The sequence below is a fragment of the Phodopus roborovskii genome, unplaced genomic scaffold, assembly GCF_943737965.1.
Source record: "Phodopus roborovskii unplaced genomic scaffold, PHOROB, whole genome shotgun sequence".
NCBI lineage: Eukaryota > Metazoa > Chordata > Mammalia > Rodentia > Cricetidae > Phodopus > Phodopus roborovskii.
Window position 1 is genome coordinate 66662448 of NW_026126418.1, and position 16996 is coordinate 66679443.

Below are 16996 nucleotides of genomic sequence, written 5' to 3' on the forward strand. Positions count from 1 at the left end.
GCTGTTCTAGAGTTAGCCATGACCACTTCCATCTCCAAACCTCCACACATCCTGGGGGTGGGAGGAAAAGAACCAGGGCCCAAAGGACCCGGAAGGTGCCCCGCCTCTGTCTAGCCCCGCCCTCGACCCCGCCCCCTGCAGGTGCTCGTCCCGCCCCCCCGGGGGGTCGCGGAGGCCTAGAAGCGGCTGGCGGGGGTCGGCGCGCGTCCGGCTAGGGCGCGGGCGGTGAGGGGGTGCTGCCGTGTGCTGGCAGGCAGCCCTGAAGGGGAAAGTCGGCCGCGGGGACGTGCTTGCTCCTGGACACCGCTGCCAGTCTCAACAATGAACGACCGGGACACGGAGGTGCTGCCCTTGCCGCCGCGGTACCGTTTCCGTGACCTGCTTCTGGGCGACCAGCCATTCCCGAACGATGATAGGTAAATGACGGAGCTGTCCGAGGTGCTGAGTCCCGCATGCACCCCCCCACCCCCACCCTCACCGCCGCAGCGCCCTTCAACTTTCCCGGTTTCCCGGGAAGTTTTGGGTGGACTGGGATTCGGGGCGCATCTCCCTGCAGGGGCCTGGAGCGGGACGTGGATCCCGGTGCTAGCAGGGTCTGAGGCTAAACTGTGCGGGGTGGAGGGAGTAGAGGAGCGAGCTAGCTCTGTCTCCCCATGCACACCTCTCTTAGACTCAACCCCAGCGCACCACTGATTTGGGGACCAGCCAGAACCGGATCCACTAGGGCTGCGGAGCCCCGCAGCCAGGCAGGCAATCACCAGGGGGCGGCGTCCTTCAGGCTCATTTTCAGCATGGTCACATTTTCAGAGTGAAGGTGTTATGACGTTTCCTCACCTCAAATTCTCCTTTGTGCTTAAGCAGGGATCAACAGAATGAGCCTATGGGAATAACTCATAAGTAGAGGGACTTGGCAAGAAGCCAGAAAGAAATATCTCTTTCTGCCTTTTCCCCAAATAACTGTCTTGGGTAAACACTAGTGTTCTCACTGTCAGCCTCAGGGGAGGGGCTTTCAGACCAGCAAGGGAAGGACTCTGGCAGACTGGAGAAGGCTGGCTGGAGAGGAGAAGGATTGTGATTAGGAACTTCTATGTGTCATCTTCCCAAGGCTATGTCACCCTCCCCCTGGACTGGGATGCAGTGTCCCCCAAACAATGTAATTACTTGATTTAGAACAGAAAGCACACCAGCTTGCAAATTGTCAGGACACACACTGAGCACTTAAAACAACCAACTGCTGAAATCACACTGGAAAAGAAATCACTTTTGTGAGTAGACCCGTGTGTGGGGACTATGTGTACAGAGCTAGAGTGCATGTGAAGTTGCTCTGCCTACTGGGAACTATATCCTACCAGACCTCTCCTGGTGTTCAGAGCCATCAATTACACAGAACAGAGCAGAGGGGTGTGTGTGTGTGTGTGTGTGTGTGTGTGTGTGTGTGTGTGTGTAGTTGCGTGCTACTGCTCCTGGTTTAAAGGTGTTTTTATGTTTTGTGCTTTCTTGTCTTTTGAGCCAAGTGCTACAGTAATAGATGAGCCTGTCCAAGAAGGACTGCCCTGGTGGTGGTCTAGTTAGCAATGTCTGCTCAGACAGTGAGAGAGATGGTTGTCTTGGCCCTGCCATCTCTGGGTGGAGACTCTCTTGCTCTGCTGGGACTCTCATAGGGCAGGGCTGGGGCTTTTGTGGGTCCAATTTCCTGTGCTTGACATCTCAAGTCAGCACCCCCTCCCTCATGGGTGCCTACACTGGGATTTGATGAATTCCGGAAAATAGCAGCTGCAGAAGATTCTCCCAGTACTGCGTAAGAAACAGCATCTGTCTCCCCAAAGTGCCTGGGGCTCGGCTGGATAGATGCCAGTGACTGTGGGTGATGTAACTGAAAGACTGTGTGCCTCCCTTTCCAGGCATGGACACTGAAGGTTGTTGTTGTCAGCTGTAGGGTGGCAGCCACAGTCTTCCTGGCAACAATCATCTTCTGCCCCAAGGGGGTGAAAAACTGCACTCAGATCCATGGTACTTTGTTCAGCACTTTTAATGTAAAATATATGAAACATAAATTTTAAGACAGTAGAATTGAACATAACCAGAGCTGGCACAGCCCTTGACTCTCAGAAACCAGAACATGGCCATCATCCTGAAAGATCTCTCTCCCCTTTTAAGTCACCCCTTAGTTCTAAACCCATCTCTGGCTGCTCTAGTATCAGCTGCAGAGAGTGGGTGAGTCTGGCCTCTCACGACCTCCTCATCACAAGCAGGTACTACAGAGATCACAGGTGGGCTGAGATCTTCCCCAGAGTACCTGTGCCCTGTGTTGTACATAGACCCAGCTCCGAGCACAGATTTCAACCTAAGGATGGGGAGGACAGGTGTTGGGAGGTTCCTCCTGCTGGCCTGGTAGTCTTGCCATCACTCCCACTTGAGGAGCCTTGTCCCTTTTCTCCTCATCCCCCGTGCTGTCCCCTCTTCCTTCTGCACCATCATTGACTCTCAAAGTGAAGGATAGGACTGGGGGCACTTCACAAGTATGACTATGAGCCAGGCAGCTGTGCTCTGTGTCTAGGAGAATTTAGTCTGGGATACAAAGGAAGGACAGGCTCCATCTGCCCTACTTTCTCTTAGGAGTTCTCTGGACTAGCAGGTTAAGGTCTTGGGATGACATCTTAGGCTGCAGAAGATGGTTCTTGTGCCAGGATGGTATAGCATAGACCCTCCAGGGCCTAGGGCAGTGGTCTCAGCAAGGGGTCATCTGGGGTAAGAGTGAGATGCCCCGACACAGAACAGGTGCAGATTAGAGGTTTAGCCTCTCCGCACTCTTCCAACCCCTAGTCTTGCCCCACAGCTAGCTCTGCAGGGCAAACATGGGGGGAACTGCCCCCAACTCTTGGCAGGCTATAAACAGGCAGGAAAGACTGTGTGAGTTTCCTGTTCTCCAGAGGAATAAAGCTACTGGTGGTGAGTCACCACAGCCTCGGAGGCCTTAACAGGGACGTTCAGCCACCCACATGGGCAAATTAGGCTACACTGTCAGCCTGGACACTGTTGAGTATACTGAGTACTGCACACAACCCATGAGGGACAGAGTTGAGATCTCACCCACATTGGGAGCCCATTTAACCCTGGGTAAATGCTCACCTTCTGGACTGAGTCTGAGTCCTGGGCTTTCCTAGGGAGCAACAGTCAGAGGGAGCTCGGTGGATCCCGTTCACATCCAAGGTTCTAGGCCCCCTGCTCCTTATGGCATCTTACTGTTCCAGCTCCAGCCATCCAGGGCATCTTAAGGAGGTTGGGTACTCTGTTCACCAGAACTGTCCCTGGTAGTTCCCGGTCTGGGGGTCACAGACTCATATCCTCCCTCTGAATGAGTGAAAACCCCTGAGAGGATGACACACGAAGCCTCAGGCTGTGGTGTTTTAGGAGTGTCTGAATCTCAGAGACTTATCCACGGTCTGTACCAGGAAACCCGGGCTACAGCACCACCACTGGGGCTTTGTCTCCAAGACAATACAGGACAATACCTGGCTGCTCAGAATAGCCAACCGTGGGGAGACGAGACCTACCACTGGCTGGGCTCTAGGCAGGTGAACACAAGTTTGTCCCCAGGTTAGCCTGTTTAGTTCAAGCTTGAGGGGAAGTCTTCAGGGGTCCAAGGTCTGTGCTGTGTCTAGCTCTCAAACGATGGAATGGGCTTCAGCTTACTTCTCTGAGGCAATATCACTGAGTATTTTCTGACAGAACCAGAAAAATCAGGGAGACAGGTATTTCTCTTGTTGCCAGGGCAGAAGGGAACCCCCTCAATTGAGGGCAGAGCCATGGGTGTACAGAGCCTGTGGTGCCCCCTTTCCTACAATGCCAGAATCTGAATTGGGGCAAGGAGCTCTTTGGGGACTGGGCTGGATCCTTCTCATGAGATACAGGTCCTCCACTCAGGTCTCCAAGCTAAAGATTCAGGAAGGATGCCTCAAGGGACAGCCCTGCACTCAGAACCTCTCACTGCACTTGTTAATGACTGTAGAGTTGGGCTGGGCAGTGCTGCTGATGGGGTGGGGCTGAGCTGGGTGTGGAGAACTCCACTAGGATCATCAGGACTGCCTGACAAGTTCCTTGTTTAGCTGGATGCCCACTAAGTGCCCTCCCTCCCCATCCACTCTTGAATGTGCTTGCCCTTGGGGCCAGAGCCTGGCTCCACATCCCAACCACCCCCACACCTTCCCACGCCCTGTCCTTATCACCACCCTCATCACATTTTTCTCCTTCTACTGGGTATCATCATTCTGAACCACAGCCCCCAGGCTCTGCCACTGCTGGGCAGCCCTGCTTGCACCCATGTCTGGAATCCATTCCAGGACAAGTAGCCAGCTAGCTGCAGCACCTGAGGGGTCTGAAACCAGACTTTGTACATGAAGTCTGGAAGGGGAGCTCTAGGGTGACAGGAGGGATTAGGGGAACCACTGCTTCTCCTTTGGGGTTCCTTGGGTCTTATGACTCCCAGGTTAACCCACATAAGAGGAATAGGCGTCCATATCTGAAATAGGAAGGGAGCTGGCAGGATAGAGGGTGTGGTCTGGCTTGAGCCAAAGTAATGGTGGGTGGGATATGGAGGCCATGCCTGGTCAAGAGTCCAGGAGGACAGAAAGGGTTCGAGAAGGAAACACTGGTGATGAGAATGGAGGCAACAGGCCTCATCAGGACAGGAAGGGCTGGAGCACAGGATCTGAGACTGTATCCTGCTGGGATGGGAACCCCAGAAAGGCCTGGAGCATCCCCACCATGCTCTAAGCTTGAGCTACCCAGTCAGGTGCAGCCTTATGCCTGCTGAGAGCAGACTTCAAGGGAACTGATGGGACAGGAGATGGGAGCTGTCATAGCACAGGGCAGAAGAGGGATGGTGGTAGCTCTGCCAGGTGGGATCAGATTGCAGAGACAGAGTGGTCCTGGAGCAAGCTAAGTGCTTCTGCTCCACTAACTGGCACTGGGTTTCTATCCTTTGTTCCTGCCCAAGGCTTCTGAGCCCAGGGAAACACCAGGCGGTGTCGCCTCCCATGGGGACTTGCATTTAAAATGCCATCTGGGTGCTTCCCTGGCTCTGCACAGGCTTGCCTGATGGGCAGGCCTGGTGCTGTAGCCCTGACTTTCTCTGCACCCTCCTCTGGGCTGGGCTGCTCAGGTAAGGTGAGTGGGTCATTGGAGTCAGAAGGGCCAACTCCCTACGTTCCCAAAGCTAACCCTAGATGTCAGTGTGCACTCCATCCTTCCGTGCCTGTGATACCCTCTTGTGCCTCCTATATGATTGAATCAAGTCCTGGTTTGAGCGTGAAGAATGGGGGCGGGGTCTGTATGGTTCTGGAATGTTTCAGATACGCCCAGGTGTCCCATGCGGAATGCAGGTTGAGACTTCCCTGAGACCAGGGTTCCTCAGCTGTACAAGGGGATGGGGGTTGCTCATGTCTCCACACTTAGCTTTACAGGGGGTCACCTGATCTGTCCCCCTGCTATCTCCTGGGGTCCATAACAAGGAGCAGAGCCTGGGAGGTCATTCCTGGAGCATAGTAAAGGGCAGAGAAGCCAGGTGACCCCTTGACATAGAGTTGCAGCCCCAGGGTTAGCTATACCTTTCTCCTTCTGGTATCCTTGCCTGGTCATGAGCTCTGGGTCTTCAGTCGCCACCCCCAGAACTTGGGCCCTGGAGGCTACAAACAAGAAAAACCAACAGACAGAACAGAATAAGGGACTAGAACACAGGGGATATGAGCAGTGTCAGTGAAGAGTACATTTGTGAGCTAAGAGAGTATGGTCATCACCTTGTAGGGTTATGGGTGCTGAAGAGCACCCTGGGGCCCAGATGCCCATTCATATGAGACAGCTTTTCTCACCACCTAAGTCATACACCAAAAGTAGACTAGTCTAGTCCTGTGCATGCCTTTGATGCCCAGAGACACGCTGAGAAGATGAATCTGGCATCTACAGGGACTGAACACCTCATCTCATCCTCTGAGCCCACTCAACTAGACACATTGCTTGGCCCTCTAAGCCATGTTCTAGACCCACATCCCAGTGACTCGCTTGCATGACTCAAAATTAGATTCCTCCTGAATTAGCATAAAACAGAACCCAGAGGGCTGGTGTGGGGGTGGGGTGGGGGGGCATGGTCCTTTGTGGAGTCACCCAGAGATCATAGTTAGTTGGGAGAGGGACATTGCCATTCCTGGGGATTCCCCATACACCTCTTATAGCCTGTTGTATGTGCCACACTGAGCTCCTCCATTTGAATGCAAGCAGGAGGGAGGATACCTTGAATTTGATCTTTGTCTTTGTCAGCTGTGAGCAGTCATTGAATATTCCTCAGAGGCAGCTTCCAGCACAGACAGTTATTCTCCATCTTGGAGGTCAGAAGTGTCTAACAGATTCCCGGAGGCCAGAAATGTCCAGCAGGTGTTGGTAGGTAGAGCTCTTAGAGTGTGTTGACTATGCTCAAATGTGTCCTCAGGCTTCTCTCCCTACAAGGGCGCTAATCCTGGGATGAGACTCACTTAAGACCTCACTCAACCCCAATTGTCCCTACACCTTCCCATTAGGAATGGGGACTTCAATATAGGAAATTAGGAAGGCATAGGTCAGTCCCTTGTAGGTCTGGCTGCTGCAAAAACGCTGATGGGAACCTCTGAAGGGACTGTGGCTTCAAAGTCATTCAACTTCAGAGCTTGTGCCAGGTCCCCTTGATCCCTAGAGATAGTCTCTACCTGTATTCCCTCCCACAGTAGCACTCATCAGGTGCCCAATGTGCTGGCCCAATACTAACCTTTAATCAGCCACACACATCTGTAACGCTGGGAGATGACTCCGTTGGTAACGTGCTTGTCTTGCAAGTGTGAGGACCTGAGATCAACCCTTAGAAACCACATAAAAAAGGGCAGGTGTGATGACTGGTTCTTAAAGTCTCAATACTGGAAAGCAGAAACAGGGATTCTCTGGCCAGACAGTCTAACCAGTGAGTGACCCTGTCACAAAGGTGGAAAAGTGAAATGTTCCTGTGTATGGTACCAAAGGTCTGTCTGGCTCTACACACATGTGCATGTACATGTATCTACACACATCACACACACACACACACATACACACATCACACACACACACACACACACAACAAACAAACATACAAAAACACAGGGTTGCAAGCATTCATGTGAGCAACAAGTTCTCAGGCTTCTCAGATACATGGTCACTAGTGAGGGACAGGCTCTTAAAAGTAGACGTTGCTGGGGCCACATAGCTGACCAGACTGAGCTGGGTAGGATGGGTGAGGTGCTTCAAGGCAGGCTGAGGACTTGTGTGGGACTCTTCATCACTCTGTGCTGGGCAAGGAAGCCACCACCTAGCAAGTCCAGGCAGATCCAGCTATGCAGAATCCAGGGTACTGTCCCTGGGCCTCAAGCCCCATGAAGTGCTTGGACACTCAGAGACTGAGAACAGAGTCAGTCTGAGCAACTGCATGATGGGGTTCTGAGCCCAGAAGTTTCCTTATCCATATCCTGTTGCTTTAGATATGGGCACAGCCACACCTTCAGGGTCTGGTCCACAAGGGCTCCTGTCTTGCTCCACATCTCCACACACACCCCTCTTCAGCAAGTGTCACTTGGCTCCCCCAGGCAGATAGAGCTCTCTTGCCCCTCAAGGCCCTGACAGACTCAACACAAAGGCCTCATTCTGTCCTACTGTCAACTTGATTAATTTGCATAGGCCTAGCATGGGAAAGAGGTCTGTTTCTATGTCTCCATACTCTTGAGCCTAGCAGTAGCTGTAATATCCTCAGAAAAGGATGTGGCAATGGGCTAGGCAGTTCCTACCCACAGGTACCAGATCAACAACTGTGAGGTACCCACCTCCTTCCCTGCAGTATTACTGTGACACCCAACTTGCCTCATCCACCTGCATTCTTTTGGCAGGAGATAGGGGCCTCTGGAAAGTCAAGGACCACCCATATAGCTAATGGGTCTGCCTGTGACCCTTTCCCAGGTCACTGCCCAAAACCTACAAAAGATGTCCATGGCCTGTTCCTAGGACCAGACACTAAGACCATATGTTACCTTGACTTGAAAAGGAAAAGTGATTCTGTTGGTCGGTTCTGCCTTCCTGGGGTCCCTGGCTGTCGTGAAAGCAGATTTGTGCCTAAATCCCCCTGTAAGCACTCAGCCTGCTGACACCTGGACTCAAAGTTCATGAGACCTTGAACTGACCAAGATGATGATAGTGTGTCCTGTGCTGCTCCCAGCTGTGAGCACAGTAGCTAAATGGCAGCCTCCGACCAAGTGTGATGTTTTCTGGCTGCAAGTGTCTGGTGATCTCTCCATGGGGGGTCAGCTTCTCATCTAGCTACGTGTTCTTCATAAGCTAGACTCCGGGTCTAGGGTCTGCTGGACCAAACTTGCCTGATGTCGGCACCATTGTGATTTGTATGTTGCCTCCGGGCTTGGGTACCCCATTAGAACTGGCCAGATGGCAGTTAGTTACACTTCTCTTTTATCACCACAAGCTCACTATAAGAGCCAGCTCCTCTTCCATGAATCTAAGGGCTTTGGGCCTCTTGTAAACAACTATCCTCACCCATCCTGACATTCCCTCTTCCTTCTTTCTTTTTCTTTTCATTTTTTCTTTCATCCTTCCTTCCCTTCTTTCTTTCTTCCTTTCTCTCTTTCTTTTTTTGAAACAGGGTTTCTCTGTGTATCTCTGGCTGTCCTGTAACTCACTTTGTAAACCAGGCTGGCCTTGAACTCAGAGAGATCCACCTGTCTCTGTCTCCCAAGGGCTGGGTCTAAAGGTGTGTGCCATCATTGCCCTACACCTTCTTATTTCTTGATTTACTCACCTTAGCTTCAATCTGAAAGTGGTACTTGATCATCATGGAGGACTAGTTGTGCACCCAAAAATATAATTCCTTCCAAAGACACCCCCCACTTTTCAATTGCTAGCTGTACTGACTGCTTTTGTGTGTTGACTTGACACAAGCTAGAGTCATCAGAGAGGAAGGAGCCTCAGCTAAGAAAATGCCTCCATGAGATCCAGCTTTAAGGCATTTTCTCAATTAGTGATCAATTTGGAAGGGCCCAACCCATTGTGGGTAGTGCTAAACCTGGGCTGATGGTCCTGAGTTCTATAAGAAAAATAGGCTGTGAAAGCTATGTGAAGCAAGTCAGTAAGCAGCACCCCTCCATGGCAGCTCCTGCCTCCAGATTCCTGCCCTGTTGAGTTCCTATCCTGACTTCCTTCAGTGATGAACAGTCTTAGTGTTTTCTTACAGCAATAGAAACCCTGACTAAGGCACTAGCTCTCAAGTAAGGAAGTTTAATGCAATCCCACTCAGTGACAGAGATAGCTCCTGTATCCTCTCTGAGAATCATTTACTAACTCTGGAGTTACATTCACATGCCATATGTGATGTCATGTGTTAATATCACTGTGCTTATCCTGAGGTCCTCTGACCATATGCTACAGAAGACACTTTGCTAGTGGGATTAAGAGCCTTGTGAGATGGCCTTTAGGATTCTCTAGGTGACCTGATAACATCTAGGGTCTCCTAATGGAGAGACAAGAGGACCAGAGCAGAGTCAGAACTTAATATGATAATGGAAATGAAGGTAATCAGAGACCCCACACTGAGAAACACATGTGGTTACTAGGAGCTGGAAGAGGTAAGAGCTGCCTTGCAACAGATGTGGAGGCTATGAGACTCCTGAACTCAGAGCTGTGAGATTCATACATGTTTTCAGCCAATGAATTTCTAGTCTATAAGCCAGAAGGAAACCTATATAACCTGTATTAGTGATTGTCCCCTCTGATGCTCAGGTGTCCTGACTCTTGAACCCTTCTAGTTGGCCTCCTTCTAACTTTGATAGGTACCCTTCCCCATCTTATGTCCACAGATGTCCTTTGTTTGTCCTTCAAGTTCAGTAGTTGAAGAAGATGCGTATCTGAGTGTACTGGGTCCTGTCACTTATTTTCCTGGAATTTAGTGAATAGCTCTTCCCTCCTTCTATAGTGTTTCTAAATACTAAGTATATTTTAAACACTTGAGGCCATTGGGGACTCTGCCCAGGGGTCCCAAGACCTGTTGGGACAGTTTTCTCCACTCTCAGATGCCTATATCAGTGTCCACCTCTGCCGTATGATCAGAACCATCTGCCTAGTCAGTAACTCCATTTCCAGCCATCCCTTGGATTCAATGTGATTCACTCTCTAATTGTGGGATGATGCCTGGGCCCTCAGGGAGCCTGGGCTTTAAACTCTCTCTCTACTTCAGTATGTGGAGATAAGCATACTTATCTGGTCTCTCAGAGCTCCTTTTATTGAATCTTCTGCTCAGTAAGCTAAGCAGTATTTCTACCCCTAATGGCCAGTTTCCTTTTGGGCAAGGGTTAAGTTTTGCTGACAGCCAGGATCTCTGTCTTTGGAGTCCTTTCTCTCACACTTGGTACAGTATGCATAGTCACACTGCTGTGAAGCTGCTGGCATTGTCCATCCCCATTAATACTGACTCCTTAGCCCCAGTGCCTGACATACACCTTCTACTGCCTGTCTTTATGGAGCCAAGGACTCTGGGGACTTCATATGAATGGAGTACCACAGGACCTGACCTTTTCTGGGTAGCTTGTTTCTCAATACAACATCTATCTCTGCGGTAGCGTGTGGCAGACTCCTTCCCTGCTGAGGCTGGTTGGTGATCGTTCTCATGAACTGACCCATGGTTTGTTCCTTATTGTGCATAGACACTGGGACTCTCTCACCTCTTAGCTGTTATGTAGCCACACCATTTTTGTTTCTTCTCCTTACCCTGTATATGACCGCACTGCCTTTCCAGAAACCCAGAGGTAGGGAGGGCTATGTGTGCCCAGCTCTGGCTCTGCCCTTCTTTTTAGATCTTGTGGAATATGCTTGCCTGGGGTGTCCAGGGAATCCAACTGTGCATTCCCTAAGGCTCCATGCCCCTTTTATGGGGAAAGTCTGAGGGGAATGACCTTATTAAGAGGTTCAGAAATCTCTCCAGCTAGACAACAATGCAAGTTACTTGCTGCCGCCCATATACTACTAGGGAACTGGGAACTGTGGGAAGAACTCTCAGGATTTATGGTTGTCCCAGTTTAGCCTAAAGTGGTAGCCAGGGTGAAGGAGCTGACCCTTTAAGGTTATTTTTCTCTCAAGCAGGGTATCTGCATGCATTCCATGTTCTTGTACACTGCTCTTGGAATTTCTCTCACAGACTTGGGTGACATCTTAGCTGGGTATAGTAGTCCTTGGCTCCTTTCTTTTTCTTCAGTACTTGAATTCTCTGGAATTGTCATCTCTCATTCTTAGTACCCTGCTTTCTGACAGTGTTTTATGGATATATGTGATGCTGGGGTGCTCTGTCCTGGCTGGGGTCTCAGGAATTAGATTCGGTCCCTTTCTTTTTTCCTTCCTTCCTTCCTTCCTTTTTGCCTTTCAAGACATGGTTTCTCTGTGTAGTTCTGTAGACCAGGCTGGCCTCAAACTCACAGAGATCTGCCCGCCTCTGCCTCCCGAATGCTGGCATTAAAGGCAGGATTCTGTCCTTTTCTACATTGATTTATCTACCATGGATCTGGAAGGCTACCCTCCCACGTGGTTGTTACATCACTTGCCCCTACAGAGTTCACCCACAGGAAGCAACTCCAGTTATCTTGGAGCTTCAAATTCTTCCCTATAAGGCAACTTGAAATGTCATCTATATTGGTGTTCCTAAAAAGGAGATCATTTATTCCTTGGTTTCTATGGCATTCATTCCACAGAGCCTCAGAGCTCTAGACTGCCCAACCTGGCACATGACACCCATCTTCTCTCTCTGGCTCACTTCAGACCAGGTTCCCTGACAACTGAACGTTCTCCCCTGTGCCCAGGTGCTAAGGGATGTGGGTCTGCTACTCTTCCCAAACAAGAAATAGCACTGGACTCTGGAACCAGATGTGATAATTGTGCTTAAAATATACCATGGATTTAGCATGGTCCTCCCTACCTGCCTCAGACTCCCCACTATCACCAAGAGGTTCTTCACATACATCATCTCTAAGTCATGCCAGATGACATGTTAGACTCACCCTCTTGTCTGTTTTCAGACTCTAATCAGGGATTTTGATGAACACAGGAAGAAGACCCACTGTCCTCTGAGAAAATAAGCACAGATCATCCACTACAGAGGAGCCACACATGCTGGGGCAAGCAGCTAGGCCTCTGTCTTCTTGTGCTCTGCAGATATGGCATCTGGGCAGCCCACATGTGACTTACTGCTATTTCTCAGCAATGCAAATGTGTTCTCTCTGAACATGGAGCCCTCATCCCTGACACTCGTGCAGCCCTCTACCCTTGCTCCTAGGTGACCATTAGTGCCCAGAAGTCCTTCCAGCACTTTCTCTGCACTGCAGCCTATCCTGGGTTATGCTGTGTCCTGTTATCTCTTAGTCTGATTCCCACACTTCACTGCGAGTCATCCCACAACATGCCCTTGGGGAGTTTCATAGTTCTTTCTTGGGTCCCTGGGAGGGCAAAGGGGCTTCCACCTGCAGGGGTGCTTGGTGGATACAAATGCATCATCATCCCTCTAGGGCCAGCCTGAGCTGTGATGAAGTGCACACATGAATATGTGCCCAGATGCTGAGGGCTGGTTTTAGGAGGAGTTGGGGCTGGAGCAGATAATTGGAAGAGCCAGCAAGGCAATTTTTTTTTAACACAAAAACAATTTTATTCACATTTAAAGGGAAAACCGTGGGGCAAGCAAGCTGTAAAAGTCCCAAGCTGTTGTCATGGGAAGAAAACGGAGAACAGAAGGGGGGAAGTCATGCCATTTAAGGGGGCACAGGGTTCAGACTTATGGCTGACAAGCAGCCATGTAGTGAGGACAGAGGCTTTAGTGAAAGAATAAGGAAACCCAAAATATTGGGGGGAAACACCCAAAGTAATAAGGAAGGCATGCTTAGAAGAGAGAAAGAAAAGAAAAATTACACTTTTCTGGATAATTCAGAATAGTGGACCAGCTTGTGGCCCCACCAGGCTGTTGTCCCAAGCCTCTGTGCTAGTTGAGAACAGGATTCTGGAAAGAGTATAGTATCTCATTAAAGAGTTAATTATTCCACCTGTTTCTTTTGCATGGCCTAAGATAAGCCCATCTTCTTAGGAGTGGTCCCTTAGCAGTCTTTTCTCAAGGACAGTGGTGGCTTAGGTTATGGATACCCTGACGAAGCAGATCATAAACTGTGCCTTGGTTTCCCTCAGCAGCCTGGTCCACTGGTCCTCATGGTTTCTCTCTACCAGAGGCAGATGGCGCAGCCATGTCCCCCAAAGGACTTGATCCCCTAAGTTTTGTCTTATTTTGCCAGGGTATATGGAGGCCCAGCAAAAGCAAGGATGAATGGTCCATCCAATGATGAAGGGATTCAAGAAGGAGGAAAGCAAACCCCCTTTTTGTGAGGTCTGTGATGTAAGTTTGTGGTGGACAAAGAGATCCCGCAGCTGTAGCAGCTGTTCAGGACCAGTGTGCACCAGAGAGACTCCTGTACCCAGCCAGATGTCAGATAGCCAGACTTCCCAGCACAGACACCCATCCACTACAACCCACCTGTCACCTGGCTGAGTCCACCTGCAGCTTCAGCTGTGAAAGGGCTGGGCTGGGCTGGGCTAGAAAAACCCCACCGTGTGGCTGCAGAGGTATCTGAACCAGAAACTCCTCGCCTACTCTGCTCCTTACTGCTTCAGTTTAGTGGGGGAAGGCACTCCATCCCTCAGCTCCTCAGTTTCCCCACTGCGTCCTGCTCAGGTTGTTATGGTTTTCCTTTGGTTTGGTTTAGTGGGAAGGGGGGTGTACAAATGTTTGTGTCTATTCATGTGAGTGTAGGCCTGTGTGTGTGTGTGTGTGTGTGTGTGTGTGTGTGTGTACGTATGCATGTGTCTGAGGAGGCTGGACGTCAACCTTGGTGTCTTCCTCAGACAATTTCTACCTTGGTTTTGTTTGCTTGTTTGTTTTTGTATTCGAGACAAGATCTCTTAGTGGAGTCTGGGCTGCACCAATTTGGTGAGGCCAGTTGGCCAGCAGCCCTTAGGAATTTGCCTCTCTGCTTCCCCAGCTCTCTGATTTTAAGTGTGCAAGTGTACAACTTTTTTTTTTTAATGTGCTGAGAATTGAACACAAGTCCTCCTGCTTGTGTGGCAAGGACTTGAATCACTCTGAGCCACCTCCCCAGCTTCTGCTCAGGTTGTGAGGTCCCCAGGTACCTGGCACAGACAAATACCCTGTATTGAGTTGCCACACACAAGATGGGGATTCAGTGCACTAGCATTCAGCACTCAGTAACTGCCTTTTGTGGGCTGAACAGCTTTGGGATAGGATTAGAGGGTAAGGACCCTGAGTGTCTGCAGGAGGGAAGATGGGTACACACTTACCATTTCCCATCTGACCAGAGGTCTGGGCTCACTTCACTTGGTCAGGCCCTGAGGTAGGGGTTGGAAGATGGGTGGGGCTCTGGGCTTCCTGCCATCCTGAGCAATAGATCGTGGTTCCCAGAACACACAGGAGTACCTTATGATGTGGGTACATGCCCAACAGAGATGGCTGTCTCATCTCTCCACCAGACTTCCTCTGGAGGTGAGCTGCCAAAGGCCACATGAGCTGTCACCTACGCTGCCCTTCCTACATCCCCTCGCTTCAGCGCAGTGACCGTTATCACCATTACTATTACTCCTGGTAGGAGTTGGGGGTAGGACAGAGCTGTACACAGGAACTGTGTCCTCCTTGAGGCATCCAGGTTGTGACAAGAGCCTGGGGCCGACATTGGAGCACCGGGAGCCAAGACGACGCCCTCCCCACCCCGGACCATTCCACTGTGCTGCGCGTTGAGGGTGAGGAGTGCGGTGGTTGCGCCCAGCGCCGCCCCCGCCACAGCCACCCGCGCCAAGCGCTCCCGCAGGATGGCGCGGGCCAAGCTGCCGCGCTCGCCGTCCGAGGGCAAGGCGGGTCCGGGGGACACCCCAGCCGGCGCTGCAGCCCCTGAAGAGCCACACGGGCTCAGTCCCCTGCTGCCTGCCCGCGGCGGAGGCTCCGTAGGCAGCGACGTGGGCCAGAGGTAGGGACGCTTGTGGGACACCAGGACCCCGCGGGAGGGGCTTCGCATTGCTTGCATTTTATCTAGTACTGGCTCTACTCCCCCACGCCTGGCATTGCCTGTAGCCTGGGAAGAGGGCGCCCTGGCGCTCCACCACCCCATGACTGCAGCCTGGCCTGGGGAGACTTAGACCCTGGCCCCTTGCTTAGAGGCTGAACCTAGGGCCCTGCAAGTATGGCCTGGGCTCTAAATCATGTGGCCCTGGCCCACACTGCTCCAGGAAGCCCCACTCCGGTGGGTTCAGCGAGGGACACTATGGAGAGGTAGGCACTTCAGAGGTGAGCAGCTGAGGCCCAGGCAGGCTACATAGCAAACTGGCTGGGGAGCAGTAAAGGCATAGGCATGCTGAGCCCTAGCATGGTTGGGTAAGCAGGATCCAGGAGGCTTTTGCACAAGGGAGCCCACCCTTTTCATCCTCCTGCAAGCTCCAGGCAGGATGTGGCACCCCATTTCATGGATGAGGACACTGAGGTCTCTGCAGCAGCCAATCCCTAGCTGTCACCTGCCTGTGCCAAAATCCCTGCTGCCTGCTGCAGGGGGAATGAAATTAATCAGGCCTGGCCTGGTGTGGGCACATTGTGGGCTCAATGCCTGTTCCGGTAGCGGTTGGGGCAGGGCTGGATGGGACCAGTCGAGGCAACTTCCTGGGCACTGGCTTTGACGATGAACAAGAGTTGGCAGGGCCTTCTGGACAGAGGGATGGTGAAAACCCTGGGTGGGATGCCAGTGCTGGGTCAAGCCTGATGGGTTGGCAGTGGCTGGACCCAACAGATGGCTACTAAGGTGATCAGAGCAACCCCCTTCCTCCCTTGCCTCCCCCGTTTTTGCCAGTTTCCTGCTTCTCACATGGGAAGGCTGATACCACCCTGTTCCCATTTGCCAGAAGTGGTTCTTGCGGAGCCTCCCACAGCTGACGGGCAGCTCAGAGCAAGAGGATAGTTAGTGCTGCTTAAGGCCCTGGGGACCCTTCTTGGCCTCTCCCTCCTCTTAGTGGACACTGTGGGCCAGTGGTCCCAGAAGCTCCCTTCCCAGACTATCTGGCCCCACGGGAGGTGAGCTGTAGGGATGGTAATTCTGCCCAGAGTGCAATGCTCCTGTGACCACCTCTTCCAGGAAGCCCTCCCCCACTTGCACTTCTGCCTGTGGCTGCTCTTGACCCTGTAGACCACACGCTGAGCTGCTGGCCCTTTAACAAGAATGGCCTCTCTCCCTGACTTGCAGGGTCCTTGCTAGCCTCATTCTGCAGAGCAGAGAGAAGGGAGCTGTCCACACAGCTGGGCCCAGGCAGCACCTGGGTCTCTAGCTGGCATCTGAACACATGCTGTGATGAGCATTTGGGATCCAAGGCAGATTCCAGCTGAGGAGGATGGGATAGACTGACACATTAGGAATCGGGTTTACTGAACTTTCCAGGCAAGATCATGGGCCAAGACTTGCCCTTGCCCCTGCCCTATGTCTTGGCTGCTGTCCAGGAAGTTAGAGCCTAGTGCCTATCTGTCACTGGGAAGGCAGTGATGCAGAGAGAGGAGAAAAGTGTCTTGGTGGCCCCATGCATGTCCACAATGGTGGTGTGAACCTGCCCACATAGTCCCTGAAGGACTGCACTTTCTCATAGAGACAGCGGCCTGGTGTCTGTCCCTCTCACCCAACCTGACCCTTCTTTCTGTCTCCTATTGAGGTTTAGAATGGTTAGGAAATGTGAGCTGGGGAGAGGGGGCTCTATTCCAAAGTTTTGAAACCCAGGAAGGGCTGGGTCATTATTGAGCCTCTCAGTGGGTCAGGTGCTGGGGCCCCTCTACACTCCTGTATTCACTGGACTTGAGGCCCTCCCACCTGTCCTCCCT

At 51.6% G+C, this 16996-nt stretch overlaps 1 protein-coding gene across 13 annotated transcripts in view; it reads left to right on the forward strand.

Moving 5' to 3' along the window:
- The first annotated feature begins 207 nt into the window (after positions 1-207).
- The window catches only part of Kcnt1 (potassium sodium-activated channel subfamily T member 1), a 56298-nt gene continuing 39509 nt past the window's right edge, over positions 208-16996 (forward strand). For 3 of the 13 annotated variants that reach the window (XM_051184869.1, XM_051184871.1, XM_051184870.1), the window contains exon 1: positions 208-416. In XM_051184869.1, the coding sequence (XP_051040826.1) occupies positions 322-416 (95 nt within the window). In that variant the 5' untranslated portion in view covers positions 208-321. Of the gene's footprint in view, positions 417-14802; positions 15114-16996 lie in introns of those variants that run through there. The other 10 variants (XM_051184867.1, XM_051184861.1, XM_051184865.1 and 7 more) reach the window with 8 other exon arrangements.